The 20,925-nt window shown below is 37.7% G+C and overlaps 1 protein-coding gene across 2 annotated transcripts in view; it reads left to right on the top strand.

Moving 5' to 3' along the window:
* Positions 1 to 20,925, top strand: part of LOC126747387 (hemicentin-1) — a 106,695-nt gene that overhangs the window by 38,881 nt on the left and 46,889 nt on the right. For both annotated transcript variants that reach the window (XM_050455972.1, XM_050455973.1), the window contains 2 exons: positions 10,564 to 10,692; positions 15,499 to 15,642. In XM_050455972.1, the coding sequence (XP_050311929.1) occupies positions 10,564 to 10,692; positions 15,499 to 15,642 (273 nt within the window). The remainder of the gene's footprint in view (positions 1 to 10,563; positions 10,693 to 15,498; positions 15,643 to 20,925) is intronic.

The raw sequence follows: 20,925 nt of genomic DNA, 5'->3' as shown, positions 1-20,925 counted from the left end.
TGCTAAGACCGAGACAAGGTTCGGGACCTACGAAGGGGTTAACGGAACCCTATCTTGCCAGTTCGTCGGCCCGCTTATTGCCTTCGATACCTTGGTGTCCTGGGACCCACCTCAGTCTCACTTCCTTGTGTCCTGCAAGCCTTTTCAATGCGTCTCTGCATTCCTGGACTAGCGCTGAGCTGGCCCTGGGCTTCTGAATCGCCTTGAGGGCAGCTTGACTATCAAAGTAGATGCAAATCCCCCCGTTACCTTCCAATGCCTCTCTTTTGTCTGCTACCTTGAGTATAGCAAACACCGCCGTTTGGAAATCTGTGGTGTGTTTCCCTAGCGGGAAGGATTACCCTGTGTTCGTTTCCATCCTGTACACTCCGGCTTCGGCTGAATTGGTGCTTTTCATCCATGATCCATCTGTGTACCAGGCCTGGAAACCACTTAGCTCTTTAATTTGGTTCGACGACCATTCTTTCCATGTTAAGATTTCGACTTGAAACCCCTTCTTTAACCTTAGTTTGCCACTTTCTGTAGTGCATCTGGATGTCAGAATTGGTATGTTCTTACACATCCTAAGAGCAATCGTCGTATGGCCTTGTCCTAAATGAACATTTCGCCACTCTCCGCTATCCTTTGACCTCTTATGTGCCGCCATGGCTTCCCTCTCAATCCAGACTGGGAGGTCCGGTAGCCCAAGAAAAATATTCTTTTTGGGTGCCGCAGGTGTTGTTTTCATAGCTCCGTTAATTCTTAGGCAGACCAGTCTTTGCATTCTGGTCAGCTTTTGGGCGTTAATGACCTTCAATACGGCTGGCCACCATTCCACGGATCCGTACGAGATCCTCGGTCGTATGACTGCAGTATAAAGCCACTGGAGAACGTGAGGCTTTGGACCCCATCTTGTACCTATTGTTCGCCGTTATTGCCATATTAGGGCTGTTGCCTTTTTAACTGCCTGCTCTACGTGAGTTTTAAACGTGAGCTTGCTGTCTAAAGTAACTCCCAAGTATTTGACCTGCTGCCTTAAAGCTAGGAGAGTCTGATACATAATGGGATGTTTAAAGCCTGTCAAATTCCGCCTCTTAGTAAAGAGAATGAGCTCGGGTTGACCGACAGCCCTGTCTTCCGACCCCACGGTTCAACTATCCCGCACGCAGCATTTGCATCCGCTCACAGACTGTGTTCACGAATTTACCCGTGACCATCACTAGTCCGTTGTCCGCGTATGCCTGTGCATAGAATCCTTCAAGTTCTTGTTTTCTGAGGAGACTGCCCATCACCAGGCACCAAAGGTGTGGCGAAAGGCAACTGCCTTGCGCGAATCTGCCTTTCACCTTGGTCTCGACACGACAGTTTCCTAGTGTAGCACTAACCTTCCGGTCTTTCAGCGCCGTTTTGACCCACCTGACCAGATGAGTCGGAGTGCCTCTGGTCAGGAGGGCTTGGCAGATCTGTTTTTGCCTTATCAAATACCACGTCAAAGAAAAGAGCAAGTGCTATTTGCTTGTTCTCTATGACTTTTTCAGCTTTGCTCACTACAGAGTGAAGTGCCGTTTCCGTCGACTTCCCTTTCACGTAGGCATGCTCATTCCTACGTAGTGGCGATTCTATTAGAATCTCCTCTGTTATATACCTATCTATAGCCTTTCTGTAGTCTTTAGTAGAAATGAAGTCAGTAGTCAAAGTAGGGATTGTCATATGAATTCAATATGCGGATCAATAAAAGCATAAAAAATTTGATTATTGTTCCCTTGGCGAGATTGTCTAACTTAGCTGTTAATTGTCTGAAAATCGCTAAAGATATACCAATACATAAGAAAGGTTCGAAGTCGGACCCTAAGAACTATAAACAAATTGAGGTCTACTTTGGAAATAATTTCCTTTTCTATATATGCACATGGTTAACAATTCAGCAGTCAGGGACCTGTGCCTAGAGGGTTTTTAAAGAGGTGTATGCTCTCAGGCCCCTTTTTACGACCTGTCGAGGGCTTTCGATTATGTGGAGCATGGTATACTTCTTAAGAAGCTCGCTTACTATGGGTTTGACGATCTGAGCATTAACCTGTTCCTGTTTTACTTGACTAACAGGAATCAATATCTCCATTTTGAGGGTGGCAGATCTCGGGAGTTTATTGTTGACACATGGTGTGACATTGATATACACGTGGTGTATATCAATGATCTGTCCAGCTGACACAAAATCTTTGATTATTGACAGCAGTCTATCCAGTCTTCGCATCACGCCTGATCAGTCATGCATTGGACTTAAAGAATGGGCCTTAAGAGTAGCATAAGAATGTTGAGGAATTCTCCGCCAAATTATCGGAGTGCATATTTCTGTTAAGAAACTCAATTTGAACTTCTATGATCTAAGAAGCGCTTATTTTGCATATTTCCAATCCCTAATGACCTGCTGTTTGTTTAACTTCTGCTCATACTTTCAAAATATTTGTATTATAACGAAGATCCAATCTGGTCAATTTTAACGCTAAAAAAACGCAGGCTGCAGTATTTACGATGAAGACTAACCTTGGTGGCCCGGAGCTGGTTATGGCAGGGAAAACATTACGAATGAAATCAACTTTACATCTTCTAGGAGTCGAGGTCACCAACAGTGTGTCCTGGCATGACCACGTTGCCGAGGTCGTCAGGGCGGTGCTTTTCAAAACGAAAAAACTGTATACACCAGAACAGCTGCTGACTCTTTATAAAACTCAAGTACGCCCTTCCCTCGAGTATTGCTCGCATGTCTGGAGCTCTGCACCCAAGCATAGTTTAAAGCTGCTGGATTCTATACAGAAGAGAGCTATTCGTCTTATCGACAAACCAGAACTAACAAAGAGTCTGGATAGTCTGGAGCACAGGAGAAAGGTGGCTGATCTCTATTTATTCTACCGTTATTATCACGGTAAGTGCTCCTCTGAGCTGGCAGGCCTGATTCCACCCAGGGCTGTTCCGGCAAGAAGGACGCGTCTAGCAGTTGCGGCTCATCAACATCGAGTCCACCTGCCTACCCCAAGGACGTCGCTGTATCGGGACTCATTCATCTAGAGAACATCTTCTTTGTAGAACGGACTTCCACCTCACATATTTCCCGACGCATACAACCTACAGCGATTCAAGATAAACGCCCACAAATATCTTCGCGCAAGCACCACTCCAAGAGTGACATAGGACTTTCCTCTTGTGCTTGTGTTTACCATAAAAAAACAATTGTCTGGGATACAGAGAATGCTGCAGGTTGAAATTCAAGAGGCAGGGATTCTTACTTTTAACACGCTAGTCTTGGTATTCTGTCCAGCTTCTGTTTTGCTGCAATTTCTAGTGGTTTCGATCACCACACCAGAGCTGTATATAAGTTGTTTAGTTGGACTATTTTGGTCTTTTATAGTGACTGAACGTAGTCGCTTATTTCTTCTTAAAGAGACTTAAAAAACTACGGATACGAGTATCTATATTCTTTCCATAAAAGTTGCTGTATTTTAAGAATATAAATTTTGTAGGATCTTCATCAGGTCTATCTATGATCTTAAGAGGCAAAGTACGTGTAACCAATTGTTAATCTTAATATAAGTGCGAGACTTTTGATCAAAATTGTAATTTTTTGTTATCATAATGATGGTTTCCGAACGCTTGTTCGTTTGGTCCAAATGCCTAGGATGTTGAAGATAGTGTTTTAAGCCCCAATATGTAGTTAAAAGACCCATTACGTGCCAGAATACGTTTTTATTCAGGCGCAGTAATTGTCTGGTGAAGCAGGCAAAGCGTCCATTATGTGTACCTTACTCTGTATCATGTCAGGGGCTTCTCCATCTTCAGACCGTCCTGTTGCGTACAAAGACCTTATATTCGACCGTCATAGGGCCTCAGTCACTCTTCATGAGAAAAAGTGGTCATTCCTGTAAGGCCATCACCTCTCACCAAAGTTAAAAACAGTTCTCCTCCCTGTGGGCAGCTTTAGCAACCATCATTTTAACAACTAAAACCATTGATATTAATCTATCACAATTTTTTTTTGCTAGTAGCATAGTACCTAAGTAATAGGGCTCTCGTTTTCGACGACTTTCATTCTGTAGATGCTTTATTTTGTTATTAAACATGCTAGTAGATTTACCTTCTAGATTTCATTTTGCTTAATTGACATGATGGCAAGATTCGTTTAGGGAGCAGATTAGTGCTACCAATACTACTAAAGTTCCATCAATGTTTAAATAATTTTCCTGAAATGTTTGTAACTAAAAGTAGGAAAGCTTTAGTTTTCCAAGATATTATCAATTTTCCTCTTCAATAATTTAATATATTACCACAGATTACCTAAACTTTAGTTTAGATTAACTAAATGATATTACGACGTTCACAGAGCGTAGGCTGAATGTTAAGATGCTCAATTTTAAGACTCAGTGAGTTACATAAGGTAGAAAAACCACGGCAAGCGTTTGATCCGTCCCCACTCTTGGTTCGGTAAGAGCTTAGGAGACCAATTCCTCTAGTTGTGGTAAATATCTTGAAGGAGCATGATGATTGTTAACCCTCCGTTGGTAAGGTTGGTAATTGTCACAAGATTGGTAAGCTGGGGTATAGCATACCCCAATAAAAAAATAAACATGTTTCGAATATAAACTAAACATTTTTGAAATATTATCAATAAATATTGTTTTTGTATTGGTCTGAAAGTAAATAAAAATAAAACACATGACAAATAACCAACCAAAAAAAAAATTAAACGTTTATTTTCAAAAGACCTACATTTTTACAAAAAATTCGAACAAGACGCAACCAAAAATATATTATTATTTTGGAAATATTTACTTAAAAATTAATTTTTGATTGAGTATAAACTAAAGATGTTACATGCAGATTTTGCCCTAAGCATGTAACATGGGATTTCATATAAATTCGGGCAAAAGTTTATGGGTTTTGGTATCGGCTTGAAAGGGTTGTGTGATTTACAGTTTTATAAATGGAATTTGGGGTTTGATAGTAATGCATTTTTTTTTTTTAAGGCTTTTGGGGTTTGATTATTTTTAGGAATGTATTTACCTACCCTATCCTGTCAGCGCACCTCTGTGGAGTTAGTCGTATTATGTTTCCTTAGTCCCTATTCATGTACCTGGTGTTGCGAACTTTCTGACCTTTGATTTATTTGTCAAGAGTTTCTATGAGGTCGGTTTATGTATATTCAATTCTTCAAGTTAAGTTTTAGTAAATGAACGTGCCTTGACATCTGGTTTCTAACCCTGCTAGCCGATTGACAGTGACTGTGATTGACAGTAATGACTATTGACACACTTGTTGTTGTGGAGGTTTGGCAGCGTTGCCACAGTCTAACAAGAAATATTAAATTGTTGAAATCTATATACTTTGGCGTTGCTGTTTCCCATTAAAGTTTGGTTTCCATCTGGCGGATGATGGAGCGTCATAAATCAGGCAGAGCGACGTAAGAGGAAAATTGGAATTTCGTAGCCCAATTGGGAAAATTTTGTTAGTTTTCCATGTTTTAGTATCCGAGCAGTATCATTTTGCTGTGGTATTGCGGAATTTCTATTTTGATAGAGTGAGGCTCCGCGTAGTTTGCACCAAGAGGCAGGGTCAGTTCGTGTCGAAGAGAGAGAGTGACAAGTTCACTGCCAGTGTCACCTGTCACTGTCTGGTCAGTTGTCAGTTCCTTGTCCAGCCTGTAGCCATCCCGTTATCAGAAAGAACAGTCGACATTTTGTGGTTTTAAGGAAAATTTAAGTTTAACTTGCCGGTAATTCGGTTGAATGGAAAAATATTCCTCCCAAGTTTTGGGGTTTAATTTGATGAACGTCTAGTGGGAAGTTGTAGCCGAGAGGATTTCGGATTGACCTGATATTTTTGGATTTGGTCGGCTGCTCCCACAGCATTTATGGGATTTTGAAATTTTCTAACAACAAAACGAGACTCTAGGCCTCGCTCACCACCTTAGGTATGTAGCAACATGTTGGTAATTGCCATAGAATTTATTGTGTATTTATTTTACTGATTTTTTTTGTCCTCTATTTTAAAGGCCTCTCCTTTTTCTCATTCTCTCCTCTATTCTCTGGTCTCTTCCTATTCTCTGGTTTCTTCTGGTCATCCCAACACTATTGGCAACCGGCTGAAGTGAGCCTCAACACAGCCTGGACTGAGCATTGTATTGTGACTCTGCGATTTTGGATTGGAACTTGCCTGAAATCGACTTGCCCATGTGGTCGTTACCCTGGTTGTAGCTGACTGGTTCCAGAGCTGTCGAGTTAAGCTACCTTAGCCAAAATACACAAGAGATTAGAGGACACGCAAGTTTTTGCACATTTTATTTTATTTTTCTCTTATTGAACGGTTTGATTTAGGGTTGGGGGTTGATTTATTATTTTGATTTTATGGGTTTATTTTCTTTTATGTAAAACAAAAACGTTAAGGGGTTCTTGCTAAGTCTATTAACATTAACCTGAGGGTTTTCATTTGAGTCGAGCATCGACATAATTGATTTTGACATTGAGCCTGGATCACCTTGTAAGGGATCGGCTATTTGCTACAAATAACATATTTAGTCATAGTGTTGGTTGTTGGTTAATAGGTTTTATTGCACCAACATACCATTAATAGGCTTTCAAATTCGAACCTTACTATTTAAAAGTTTTATTTAGATTAATGTGACTTGATTAGAGTTTGTAAAAGGTATTTAGGGCCAGTGAGGTATTGTGAATTAGGCTCCAAACATATACTTCTTGTAAACAACACGTGATCACGTTTTGGATTTTCCCCTTGAACAGTAGTTCAGTGCGGATTTGTTTTTTTTTTACTAATTCCTCGCCTTAAGCATACCTCAAGTAACTCTTAATTCTTTTATCAATTTTTTTATTTACTTAAAATTACTACAGTATTACATTTTGAATAATTGTCTAAATTTAAATATCTCAGTGGAATTTAATTTTTTTTTTATATAAGTGGAAGTGACTATGTAAATTCTTGGGTGATTATATCAATCTGGTGGACCTATGGATTGTTATTTGAGTTTTCCCGAATTATTTTCAGCTTTTAGGATCTAGGTACAGGCATAAATATAGGTCATCATTTTCTTGATTAAGGGGGGCTTATATTACCATCATAATATATCAGGGTTTGGTGTAAAATATTTAAATCAAGTGGCGCTCTTATTAAAATTTCTGCCCTACCTTCTTCACTGTCTAAAAGTTGGCGGCCACCAAATCTCTGAATCTTTTAAAACAAAATTTGCTTGTCTGGACTTAGTAATTTTTTTGTGGTTAGATGGTAGGTATGACTCACACGGGTTGGAAATAAATTGGTTTGAACTGAGTTACGCGCTACAATTCTAGGGTCGTTTGGGTACCAATTTACTAATGCAAGTCTTTTAGAGCCCTGCCACTCTCCTTCGACTGTATATCTGACTGTTACAGGAGCCATAGGTCTCATCGGAAGAAAAGGATATTCCTCAGAGACACCCCAGCCGTAGCAGTCATCGTTTTAATATCTGATTATTATTATTATTATTACATATATTATAATTGATACGTAGCTGCACCCCAATTCCCCTCTCTTAAGAAGAACTTGCAGTCAACTGTGAACGACCATGTGACTTACAATCGCTCCTGGATATTTCTATTAGTACTGGCTCTCGACAACTCATTCAAAGATGTCTTTTTGTACCTGTTAACTCTTATGTAAAAATTCTATTTAAACTATTCTTTTTGTTAACTACGGCAACGCCGCCCAATTTCATTTTGATAAGCGCCACCAGAGGTCGCAATGTAAAAAAGTTAGTGTGCGTCCTTCTGGCGTGACTCTCTTCATAACTATACTATCGAAACCACAAAACACGTTTAATTTTATATACAACCCATGTTAGAGCTATTTTAAACCAGCAGTGTTTATTTATATTAAAATATTAGCTAAGTTATCGAAGTGTTTTCTTCGCCTACCAAAATACACGACCTGGCGGGCAGAGACTTTATACAGTACCTAAATGCTAAGGGTTTTCCATCCTGTGAGTGTGATAGACATATCAAATTACCGAATCAAGTCCCTTAAGATTGGACTGACCCCTAACATTATGTCATAGGTAATAAAGTCCGATGCTTGGCCTAAAGGAGTAGTTGCAAAAAAGTTTTTTACTCATTGTCACTCAATAGAAAGAAGTAACAGCCGCCAATAAATTTAATAATATCATATTGCACCTTAATGTTCAATCGCTGCGTTCAAAGGTGCATGAATTGGGGGTATTCCTTATATCTAATTCAAAGACTAGCATCCTGTGTCTTAATGAGCACTAGCTATCCGAAGCAGTTAGGGGTGACGCATATACAAAAAAAAACTTTTATCTAATTTCTAAATTTTGTAGGGCAGACCGGTTACATGGAGGGGGTGTATATTTACTCATAAATCAGTGAGAGAAAAGTGTGAGCCCATTGATGATTCACCTCCTGCAATCGTATTTGAACTGGATTTCGAGATCGCCGATATCTGATTCGGACCAAATATATTTCCTTGATAGGTTTGAGCATTTCCTGAATGCCCTTACTCTAGTAGTAGTGGTTGTTGTAAGGATGGGGGAGCTAGAGTTCGGCAAGTAGGCCTGAACAATCCCTTTATATCAACCTCAGAATCACCCACCCCTACGCTTCCACTCCCAATGCGTGGTCTTCACTGAGTCGGCCCGTCCTTTTAATAAAAGCTTACATGTTGTCCCAGTCTCTATCTCTAAGACCTTCCCATTGGAGTGTCATTGCTCCAAAAGTTTTCATTCTCAGGGGACTCCACCTATAACAGATTCCTCCCCTGTGCCGCAATTCGGACAGAGCGGGCTTTCTCTTATACCAAAAAATTGTAGATGCCTGTTTAGACTGTTGTGCCACATCAGAATTCCCACTAAGTCTTTGATACTCTGTCGGGTCTTTGGTAGCAGTCGCCATGCTTTAGAGCCGTCATGGTCTGGTATCATTTCCTTGGCCTATCTACATCCTTCGGTCCTTCTCCAATTCTTCCTTGTTTTTTCCCAGGCCCAATTATTAAGTGTCTGGGAGATTTGTTTTTTGCTAAGACCGAGACAAGGTCGGGGCCTACGAAGGGATTAAAGAAACCCTGTCTTGCCAGTTCGTCAGCCCGCTCATTGCCCTCGACGCCTTGGTGTCCTGGGACCCACCTCAGTCTCACTTCCCTGCAAGCCTTTCGAATGCGTCTTTGCATTCTTGGACTAGCGCTGAGCTGGCAATAGCGACGCTCTCGTCGCCCTTTTCGCTTGAAGACAAATCTTTGAAGCAATTTTTTTTTCGAAAATACCGCAGCCTTTTCGACACTTGTACGTAAACACCTCAGCCTTTACCTGGCTCCATCATTAACGGAGTAGAGTCAAAATAAATCTTAATAGGCTCTATCACAAACGGAGTAGCGACCAAAGTAAATTTTAAGCTAAAAATGTAAAGACCACAGCCCTGATAGAACCTGACTATCACTATCACTAACGGAGTAGAGCCAACAGAAAATTATATAAAGTGTTTCTTGCTGATACCACCACAATATGTGACAGTTTCGAAATTCACCAACCTGTAACTTCTTTTAAGTCCATACTTGACTCTAAGAAATGTCAACATTCAAGGACTGGCCATGGTCGTAGCTGTACTTTGGCTGCCTGAGTGATTATTTTGGTACCAACTTTTTTGATGTCGTAGCGTCCCTTTTCCAGGCATTTAACTATCTCGTAGGGTCCAAGGAACTCATAGTCACTTTTACTTATATGCATTTGTGAGTCACGATGTATCAGTACAAAATCCCCAATAGAGTACTGCAAATTTTACATCATCGAAGTCACGTACGGCAGAAAGCTTCTCAGCTACTCTTTGCCTGTCCAAATTCCTATTGCCTATTCGAGTTAAATCTTTAGACACACTTCTGAGTAACGCTTGGACAAGTGAAGTAGAACTTTGAATTTTCAACAGTAGTTGCAATGAAGTCGCACCAGTTGACTTTTGAATAGTCAAACAAGCTGAGAGTCACCTACCTCGGAATCCATTTTTTTAAACTTTATCCACACACAAGCTTAAGTAACAAGTTTTCCAATGCACCATTTATCGCGAATTGTTCTTATGGAAGTTCCCAAATTTATTGACAAAACTAACGAAGAAGAAACACAAAGTCGAACGTAAACAGTGTTTATGAAAACAAATGAAAACACGATAGATATTATTAGATATTATTAATAATAATAGCATCGATGTTCGATAATTACGTTTATTACAAAATACTAATTAATACAAAAGTAACAAATAATATTCCGAGCATGGAGAGAATGATGAATTACGATGTTGTTTTCTCATATTATTAATGTTTGTACTTAAACTGTACAAAATAGATAACCACATAATTTTCTTTTTAAAATTTACTATGGCATCTTGGCAAACATCAATAGAACTCCAGATGCCTAACGGTTACTACATTGGAACTAACATGATTACTATTCGTAGGGTAATAATAATTTAAAAAAAAAACATAATTTTCTTAAAAGACCCCTTATAGTGTATAAGAGCGTAACAATAATAGAAATAATTACTTTTTCAGAGCAAATAAGATTTGTGGACACTCCTACCACTGTCACTGGTTCCGAAGGCAGCGACATATTCCTGAAATGTGACGCAAGTGGTTCCGATGAAATAGAATGGAGCGTAGATGGCGAAGTTGTACCAAAAGGTAAATTATTTTTAAGACATAGAATTAGTATGGTAGTAAGTGATACATTTACAAGTGACCTTTGATGGCAGAAAAAAAAGGAAATCAGAAAGAAAAATCAATGACGCGAGAAATTCTATAGTTAGACCAATGTGTGGCACGAAATTGGGCTTACATCCTAAGATAGATTTAGCCAAAAAAAAATCTATCCTAAAAACCTATGGAGGGGGAAATCTTCGAAAGACACTTAGTAGTATAAAGGTAGCGGCTGATTTTCGCCGACTAAAAGTGCTCCCCTTAGCAACCAAAGTAGGATTTCTTCTTGGAACTACTGGATGCATTACTTCAAGTGGTCATAAAAGTTGGCTGGCGGTGGACATTAATTCTCTCTTAGAGTTGGGTGTTATAAACGGACTGTATATTTTAAATTTTGACTTTATTCCATAGGAATTCAACAGGCTTTAAATGCTTAATTAAAGGTTATAAATTACGTAATTTGAACACAAAGGGGGAGCGCGGACTTGTCGTCGCTCTGGTGTCTGGCTGAGAAGAGAGGAGAGCGCCGCCGCGTCGGCCGCTTGGTTGTATTTCGACATCGTGGTTTTAGATGTTGCCAAGTTGAGGCGCATAGTGGACTTACGGCGCGTACATTGAGTCTCTTATCTTTTTTGGTTTAATGATAAGCACATACTTTTGTAAATATGCGCATTTTCTTCCATATCTACTGTACCAGTTGTTTGTTCTGCAACATATCTTTGTTCTGCTCATGGTCACTGCGTCGGTTTCACCTTGCTTAATTACAACCCAAGGTCTTATGTTGGGTATTAGCCTTTTAATCTCAACTGTGCCATGATTTCACGCGTGACTGCACTCTTTTTTCAATTGGGACATTAGTTTTTCATTGACTAAGTTTCTGGCCTCTATTCCTTCCCTCCCTACTTGAGCTCTCTGTCTTGCCAGCAAGTGTATTGGAGGAGTTCTTGCTGTATGCTTTTCTATAACCTTTTCCCACATCGATCAATAAAGCATAATGGACTCCACTACCGAGATCAGTATTTTCCTGCACCCTTCGCGTAGTCGTTTTTGGTATTAGCCGATTAAGTTATTTAACACCTTGACTACCATATGTATCACCGGTGACTTGTACGAATGAGTTGCCCTTGTACCGCACCAAAAAGTTACTGAGTTCTATTAAAGACCAAGCCCAATAAGTTAATGGTACAGTCTTTGCCTAAAAGATGTCGCTGGATTCGCAGAGATTTATGCGTTCCGTATCGATTTTTGGGTGTTTTCTCGGTGGATCACCGGTGACTCGTATGGTACATAAGTGAACCTTTATTTATTTTATGGAAATCAATTTTGTTTGTTTTTGTGTAAAAAGTGATAAAACATGGATGCAAAGGAGGAAGAAAAACTTTTGCAACGGTACGAAGAGTTAGAATCTGAAGGTAAAGGGTTTAAATGATAGAAGCATAATTTAAGGTTATGTTTATGTAATTTTTAGAACAAAGTTGTGGAAATAAGAACAATATTGACGTTGAGGATGATGATATTGAACGTGAGCAAGGTGAACAAGAACTTAAAGGTATAGGTACCTAGTAAATTTACAAAAAAAAAAAATAACAATATTTTTTATCATTCCAGATTAGTATATCTCGGAATATTAGAGTTATACAACCTAATGAGAAGAATCAGTCTAAAAATAGCAGTAAATCCGCCCTCTGAGTCGGAATATGAACCGACCTCTGAATCAGACATAGACTCTGAAATAGACGAACCTGAATTAAAGAGAAACGAAGATAATATTGAACCGACCAACCCGAGCACAATCTTATCCTGGAATCAAGTAGATGGAACGTCTTTAAAAAATTTTCTTTTACCGATGCAGAAAAAATAAATGTACCACCTAACTTACGACCCATTGATGTGCTTACACTCAGACATTATAGAGTTAATGTTATTGGGAACAAATAAAAATGCAAGAAGGTACAAAAAAAATGGAAGGATCAAGAAATGAAAAATTTTGTTGCAGTATTACTACAGGGTCCGGCAAAATGATCTCCCACATTTTGCGCCGCCACTGAGCCCGAATAAAGAGGGAGCCAGCTTAGCGTAGTCGGTTGACTGCGCGCGCTTGCCATTTCAGTTGTCGCCATGAACTGGACGAGCGAGCATCGTGCCTTCGTTATCGAAACATTTTTCAAAAGTAACGAATCTGTGATTACGACACAAAGAAATTTTCGTACTCACTTCGCGCTTGGTAGACATGATCCAGTTCCAGATCGCAAAACAATACTGTTGTGGGTTTCAAATTTTAGAGCTACAGGTTCAGCCTTAAAAAGAAAATCAACAGTTGACCCAGAAGTGTTCGGACACCTAAAAACATTGCAGCTGTAAGAGAAGCAATTGAACGATCTCCTAAACGTTCAGCTGTTAAACATGCCTCTGCTTTGCGTTTGTCAGATCGTTCTGTGAGAAGAATTTTGCACACGCGGCAGCTCCATGAAAGGCCACTTCACAGCCAACGTGTTACCGTTTGGTGTGCTGTTGGTTCTTTTGGTGTTTGGGGTCCCTATTTTTTTGAAGAAGGAGGGGTAACGATTACCGTAATTGCTGATCGATATGTCGATATGCTACGTAATTTTTTGGAACCAAAACTTAGGGAACTTGAACATCCGGATGTGTGGTTTGAACAGGATGGGGCTACAGCTCATACGGCAAGAAGGACAATGGACCTGTTAAGGGAAATGTTTCTAGGACGCGTAATCTCGTTACGTGGAGACGTTGGGTGGCCTGCGCATTCACCCGATCTTGCCCCATGCGACTTTTTCCTTTGGGGCTACCTGAAAGAGAAGGTTTTTCAACATCCTTCCCGAACCATTGACGAATTGAAAGCAGCAGACATTACAGGAATATCGCCTCAAATTACTGCTCGAGTAATGGAAACTTTCAGAAGTCAGCTTCGAATGTGTATCGAAAGAAATGGTCGACACTTCTACTCTGTAATTTTCAAAACTTAATAAAAACAAAATTGCATACCATATATTTTTAGTTAAGAAAAATAAAATATAAGTAGCAAAAATCAAAATGTGGGAGATCCTTTTGCCGGACCCTGTATATATGGGACTGGCAAAATTTCCAAAAATTTTAGACTATTGGTCGCGAAAATTTATTTATAGACATTGTTTTGTGCGTCATATTATGTCAAGAAACAGGTCTCAAGATATTTTACAGTTTATTCATTATTCCGATAATGAAACAGCAAATAAAGAAGATCGCCTCCACAAAATTAAACCTCTTGTAGATCAACTAACACACAAATATAAGCATTTAAAAGTACCTGGGAAAGTAGTTTCAATTGATGAATCAATGGTGCCTTTCAGATATGATCACCGGTGATAACTACTTAAAAATTGGTTAACTCGGTTCATTTATAGCCCGTTACCCAGGCAAAATGTCTTGCTTTTAAATCCCAATCATTTTAGAGCGCCCTGAAGCCTCAACCTGCAGAATATCATCGGTGATACATACGGTACGGTATGGTTTTGAACTTATAGAGTTGATCACTGGTGATACGTATGGTACATAAGAGAAGACTTTCAAAATACCCCCTTGGTAGCCAACGTGTTAAGGCCTTATTGACTTTTTTAGTACCGATTTTGATATGGTTTGAAAAGGTGAGGTTTATATCTACATGAATACTTAAATACTTGAGAACTTTCTGACTTTCAGTGATTATGTCATGTATAGTGATTTGTTGTTTCCTCTAGTTTCTCACTAAAATACCCAGATCATCAGCGTATCCGATTAAACACCTCTTACACTGGTAAATTTAGGATCCCGTCATAATAAACGTTCCACAGTGTAAGTCCTAAAACTGAACCCAGTGGGGCACGTTACTATTTTTTGCTGGTCTGCTTTAACGTTCAGAAATCGGTCTTCGAAATAGTTAGCCAATATATTGCGAGCTATTTATTTAACCCAGGATGTTTAGCTAAATCGTATGCAGCTTTGGCGACAGATACTGTAAACATATTAACTTCCGTGGGTAAACCAGGGACCATAATTAAAACGACCACAGCATCTTCATTTAATTGTTCAAGGCAAAACTGGGACTAGAGAGGATGAGATACAACCATAATCAAATCGATTTATATCGCTCGATTATTAATTTTTACAGCAAAACCAAGACAAGAGGTATTTCTTGCATCAGTGTTTGAGACATAAATCAGAATAATTACATCAGATAAATCACAATAATAATAGGCAGATCCTGATAATCCTGCAGACTGTTTGGAGGTGCCGAAAAGATGCCTGAATAAAATGCCTTCACTGTTATATGAACTTTTCATGACTGTTATAACCGAGACTGGCCTGTCACAGAATCAAAAGACTTGTATAAGATAGTATAGGCCGTAGGGCAACAGTTCTAGGCATCACAGGGCATTTCTCTTCCTTTCATTCCTAATCAGTGTCAGTCTTTTGGTAACCTATGGCTTCATTGCCAAGGGATGAAGCGACCAGGCAAAATTAATTTTGTTACTTTATTCAGCAAAAATACGGCTTTTTTCTACTGACAGACTAAATCACTATAGATCAAGCATTAAGGATCATGGACTTTTTACCTCTAAAGCCAGCAAACGCAAATCTAAGTAACAGGTTATAAACAGAATATCATTGCGAGTGGCTCTCTTTAACTCAAGGCTTTGCCTATAGATTTTTGTTTCAATTTAACCCTCAAGCATGAACTTTTCCAATAGTGTAAACAAAATTATACAGAGTTAAGCCCAAACGTAACATTCAATTAAAATTTCTTAATACTTTTAGATGGTCCTAAATACCAAGCAACTGCAGATGGACTGCTAATAAAAAACGCGTCCCCTGAAGATTCAGACAAGGTCTATGACTGTAAAGCTATTGCAGTAGAGGCCGGGAACTTCGAGGTTCGGACTATCAATGTTACGGTTACACGTAAGTACTTTATTGATTAAAAGTAGACTGAAAATATTGAAAGACTCAAAGTATTTAGTTAATAATTGTATAGTGGTCCTATGGTTGGAACGTTTGGTTGTATGAGACAGTTTTACCACTATCCAAATAAACATCACTAAACCACACAAACATTGTTAGCGAAACACGTGTCGAAAGTAAAAAAAAGCGTTTTGGTTAGTGGTAAAACTGCCTCGTAATTATATAGTTGTAACTATCAGAAAGACAAGTTCTGTTTAAAACACTATTTGGGAAAAATTCAGGTGATACTATCTAACACTCATATAATTCTGTACAGTAAGTACTATAAGTTGATTGTCGTAACCTTCTTTTTTCAGATGCCTAGATAAACAATCCAGAGGTGATAAATCACGTCACCTTCAGGTTTTCAAAGCAACAGGTCTTCTTCTTTTCTTTCCGACTTGCCTTCTTCTAATCTAGCGATCGGCAAATATCTCGTCAAGATATTGCCTCAAATATGCCACTTAATGTAGAAGTACTCAATCTTGTTAATTTGGATTCTAAAAACTTAATTTTAAAATCAATATAGTCCTATTTACATGGTCCTCTTTATCAGCTATTTTTTTCCAATCGAGCTGATGGTACAATTCGTTTTTTGTTATACCTAAGAGCTGCTAAAAATGTTGTAGGGAAGGTTTGACGTTAAAGATTTCGGAGAGTAGGACAGTAGATAAACAGTTCCTAATTTTTTATGTAACAACTAATTTAGCTGCCAACATTCTTCGTAGTAGTGATTTCTGCTTCTTATTATTTCCCTGGCCGTTGTGACGTGTTTCAAAAGATCTCGATATATATTTTCATCTAAGCACCATAATTTTTTCCGAATACTCTTAGTAAACTTTTCATCTTAAGTAAAGAACTTCTTACCTCAGATCAAAGTTCAGCTACTTCGACCTCCTTTACAATTTTTTCAAAAAAGGCTCATTTGATCTTGCAAGCCACTTGTTAACACCAACATCGCAATTGTTCTCTCAGACAAGTCTCTCTCTCCACAAATTATAAGGTCTACCAATAAGAATGATATAGTGAAAACATCTTGTCGAACTTGCATTGTCTTATTTATTTAATGTAACACGACGTTTCGGTTGGTAAGTATCTCCAACCGTTATCAAGTGTAAACTGACAGCAAACTACTATTCTATAGGCTTATATACTAGATGTGTGCAGCGATGTGGAAAGGAAAGTCATCCGTGAAAAGAGTTGGGGGGAGGACACGCCTCTCTCTAGATCCTACACTGTCCTGAGAGTAGAGGCTTCCAGATGTTGGGCACATCGACGCTTGGCTGGCCCCTGATTCTGTGAAATGAAAACTGCCTCTACGAACTTCCTCTTCCGCCAGTGCAGAATCTTGAATCTTGTCTTTGTAGATGGTATCCACTTCAGTCTTGAAATCCTCGTCGCTTCTACAGATGGTTCGAGCTCTATTGTAGAGGGATCTTATGATGCCTACTTTGGTGGTTGCAGGATGGTTGGACTCATAGTGAAGATACTGACCCGTGTGTGTTGGTTTTCTATAAACTGAAATTCGTAGATTTCCACTGACCTTTCTAACGAGGACATCTAGGAAAGGTAGAGCTAAGTCCTTCTCTGTCTCCATCGTGAACTTGATTGTTGGTCTGAAGTTGTTGAGGTGAAGCAGAAAATCCTGAAGTGCTTTTTCCTCTTTATCCCAGATGATGAAGGTGTCGTCCACATATCGAAGCCAGAGCTTGGGTTTGCAATGGGAGGCATCTATTGCATTTTCCTCGAACTATTAAATAAATAAGAGAATGCAAGTTCGACAAGATGTTTTTTTGATAAATTGTGTTAAAAAAAGTATTAATTTAAGAAAAAAATTATAAAACACATATTTTAAGGAATTACATAAAATATTTTAATATTAGATTCTTACTTAATTAAATTATACATAAATACAATAAATAGTATGCAAAATTGCTAATAATAAGCAATTTTCAAGGCGTTTATCCCAAACAACACATCATATATTATTATCGTTAAATATATATTTATCCAATGGTTTTTTAGTAAAATTTTGGTTTTGGTATATTTATCAACCGTATATGTTCAAGGTATATTTATTAAACTGTAGAATATATGTATATCATATACGATTCTGTTTATCAAAGGAAGAAAAGTTTGGCATTTAAAAAAATTAAGACAGGATTTATATATCTAGTTTTTAAACTAGATTACTACACCTCAAATATTTGATGAAATTTTTCTGAAAAATTATCGTTTTTCGTCTATAAAATCCAATCTAGTAGCATTGTTTTTGTATTAAATATTTATTAATATACATATATATATAATTATATCAAATATAAATAAACAAACTGTGTTATGAGATTAAATATTAACGACAAAACCAGCTGTTATTCATGCATTCTATTTTGGAAAACAATGATTTTTAAAAATAATTTCTTACTGGTAAGTTGTGGGGGGTGGGTGGGGGGATAAGGGTAAGGTTATTGAAAAACGTTTCTTTTTGCAAAAAATTATTGCCTTAGACAAAAAAACTTTGTAATTTGTGTAACGATGTAGAAAATGCCGCGTACTGGAGACAATTCAACATATAACATCAAGATGCACATCTCTATCAGCTGCCGAATATCTGCACCGACATAACTGTGTGGCAAAAATTATCATTCATCAAGAACTGGCAAAACTTTATCATCTAATTGGCGAAACTTGCCCCTATTACCAGTACAAACCAGAAACTGTACTTGAAAATGACGACTTTCGCCTCTACTGGGACAGAACTGTTTTGATCGATAGGACGCTGACTTCAAACAGCCCAGATATAATCTTAATAAACAAAGCCCAAAAGAAAACCTTTTTATTTGACATAGCAGTGCCAAATACCAATTGTCCTAGAAATGACACACAATAAACTTGCGAATTACGCAGATCTGGCTCGCGAGATAAAACAACAATGGAGGCAAGATAATCTATATATACTTCCTCTAGTTATTTCATCCATTGGAATTGTCCCTTTAACACTGCCCAAAAACTTTAACGCATTGGGTCTTTCCTCCTGGACGATTGTCACTATACAGAAATCTATTATACTGAATACATGCAACATTGTTCGAAAGTTCCTAAATCTACCATAGCAAAATTCATCTTGCCTTCAGGCCGATGAAATTGACAACACCGCTATCAGCGAGCTAAAACATATAATAATAATAATAATAATAATAATGCATATTTATTTAGCCAAAATGTGCTATATATAAAAATAAAATATGATATTGTCTAAAAATACATTATACAATTTAATGGTTATTCATTGTTTTCCACTTCATTTTCGAAATATCAACAATCGATGTTACTGCTGATGTTGCGTCACAAGGTTGTTGTCTATGTCGACCCATGCTAAACAGGGCATTTCGGTTTCCTGACAGACATCAGATATCGTCCCGGTAATCCATGGACAATCACCGCCTCCGGTTTTCCAGAAGCACCTTGCCAAGTCATCAAAGGTGGAGCAAGTCGAATAACAATAAATGACACTAATTAAAATACCCCACATAAAATTAAGAAAGAATATGAAATAAAACCCTAAAAAACTTACTACACGCATTAATTAGATAAAAATTTTCTCAAGAGAGTCTTTAATATTTGAGGGCAAATTATTATATTCAATCAAGCCTCTGTTAAGAATTGAGTTGAGCATTTGAACCGTATTACATCTGTTGACCAGGAAGAAGTCTGTACGATTTCTTGTATAATAACTATGTACATCTGAAAAAATTATCAACTCTTTACATATGTATTCCGGCAGCATTTCATGTTTCAATTTAAAAATAAACACATAGACACTATACTTAATTTTTTGGCTTACAGGCATCATATCTAGACCACGTAACATGGATAAAACAGGTGTATATTGATGACAACTTAAGATCAGTCTCATTGCCCTATTCTGCATTTTTTCAAGTCGATCTATCTTATAACGTGGCAAGTTATACATTAAAGTGGAGCAGTACTGTAGATCAAATAAATAATAAATAAACAAATTAAATATTGAATATATATTATTTGCAAAAACATTGATTTTCATCAACACAACCCTCAACCCCCCACCCACCTCAAACATTTTCCCAGTCAGAAATTCTTTGGAAAAATCGACGTTTTTCGTCCATAATATCCAATTTAATAGCATGGGGTAGGGTAGGGTTAATGAAAAACGTTTTTTTTTGCAAAAAATAATTGCCTTAGAGAAAAAAATTTGTAATTTACTAAGGAAATTCAAAAATTACCATTCAATAAGATTGATTTGATAAAAATTGTACAAAGCTTTCGATGCTGTGTATAAGTGATTTGAAATAAAGAATAATATAGAATTATATAAATTATAGTTAGTCTTTTGTAACCTGAGTAAATTGTTTAATAAATTAAATTTTTTTCTTTTAAGGCAATTATTTTATTCAATAAAAACGTTTTTCATCAACACTACGCATACACCCCCCCCTCTTACCCAAACAACTTACCAGTAAAAAATTCTTCTGCAAAAACCCTGTTTTTCAACGTGATACGCATGGACCAGAGAAGTTAAAAGGACTATAAATTTTAATGTAATTTTGACTGAACGTTTTAAATTTTAATAGACATTCACAAAAAGTTGAGATAATGATATTCTTAGTCCAGGAGTGCCTGTGAAACAAAATAATTTGTCTTTTATTTCCAAGCAACACATATATTATTATCGTATTATTAAGTGATTAATTTTGTTTAATTTGTTTACATCAAATCATTTCATAATCTTTTTGCTTGTTGTTCTAAAGTCATCTTATTAAATAATTAAGCTGCCAGAATGCTTCACTAAAGTGATTTCCGCTTCTAATTATTTCCCTGGGCTTTGTGGCATATTTCAAAGGATCTCGATATATATTTTTATTTAAGCACCATAATTTTTCCCGATTATTCTTAGTAAACTTTTCATCTTAAGCAAAGAACCTCAGATCAAAGTTCAGCTACTTCAACCCCCTTTACAATTTTTCCAAAAAGGCTCACTGGATCTTTTCTTCAAGTCTGTCAAAATTGGTCTTGCAAGCCACTTGTTAACACCATCCTCGCAATCGTTCTCTCAGACAAGTCTCTCTCTCTCTCTCTCTCATCCACAAAGTATAACACAGACAAGCTTTGTTAGAGCAAATATCGACTGCCTTTCCTTAAAAAATGCCCTAATTATTTAATTAAGGAGGGTGCTAAGCATGAACCTCTAATGGAGTACTCTTAAAT

Source organism: Anthonomus grandis, chromosome 19, assembly GCF_022605725.1.
Source record: "Anthonomus grandis grandis chromosome 19, icAntGran1.3, whole genome shotgun sequence".
NCBI classification, from domain to species: Eukaryota; Metazoa; Arthropoda; class Insecta; order Coleoptera; family Curculionidae; genus Anthonomus; species Anthonomus grandis.
The sequence above is the reverse complement of the archived record's forward strand: the minus strand, read 5'-3'. Positions and strand labels throughout refer to the sequence as shown.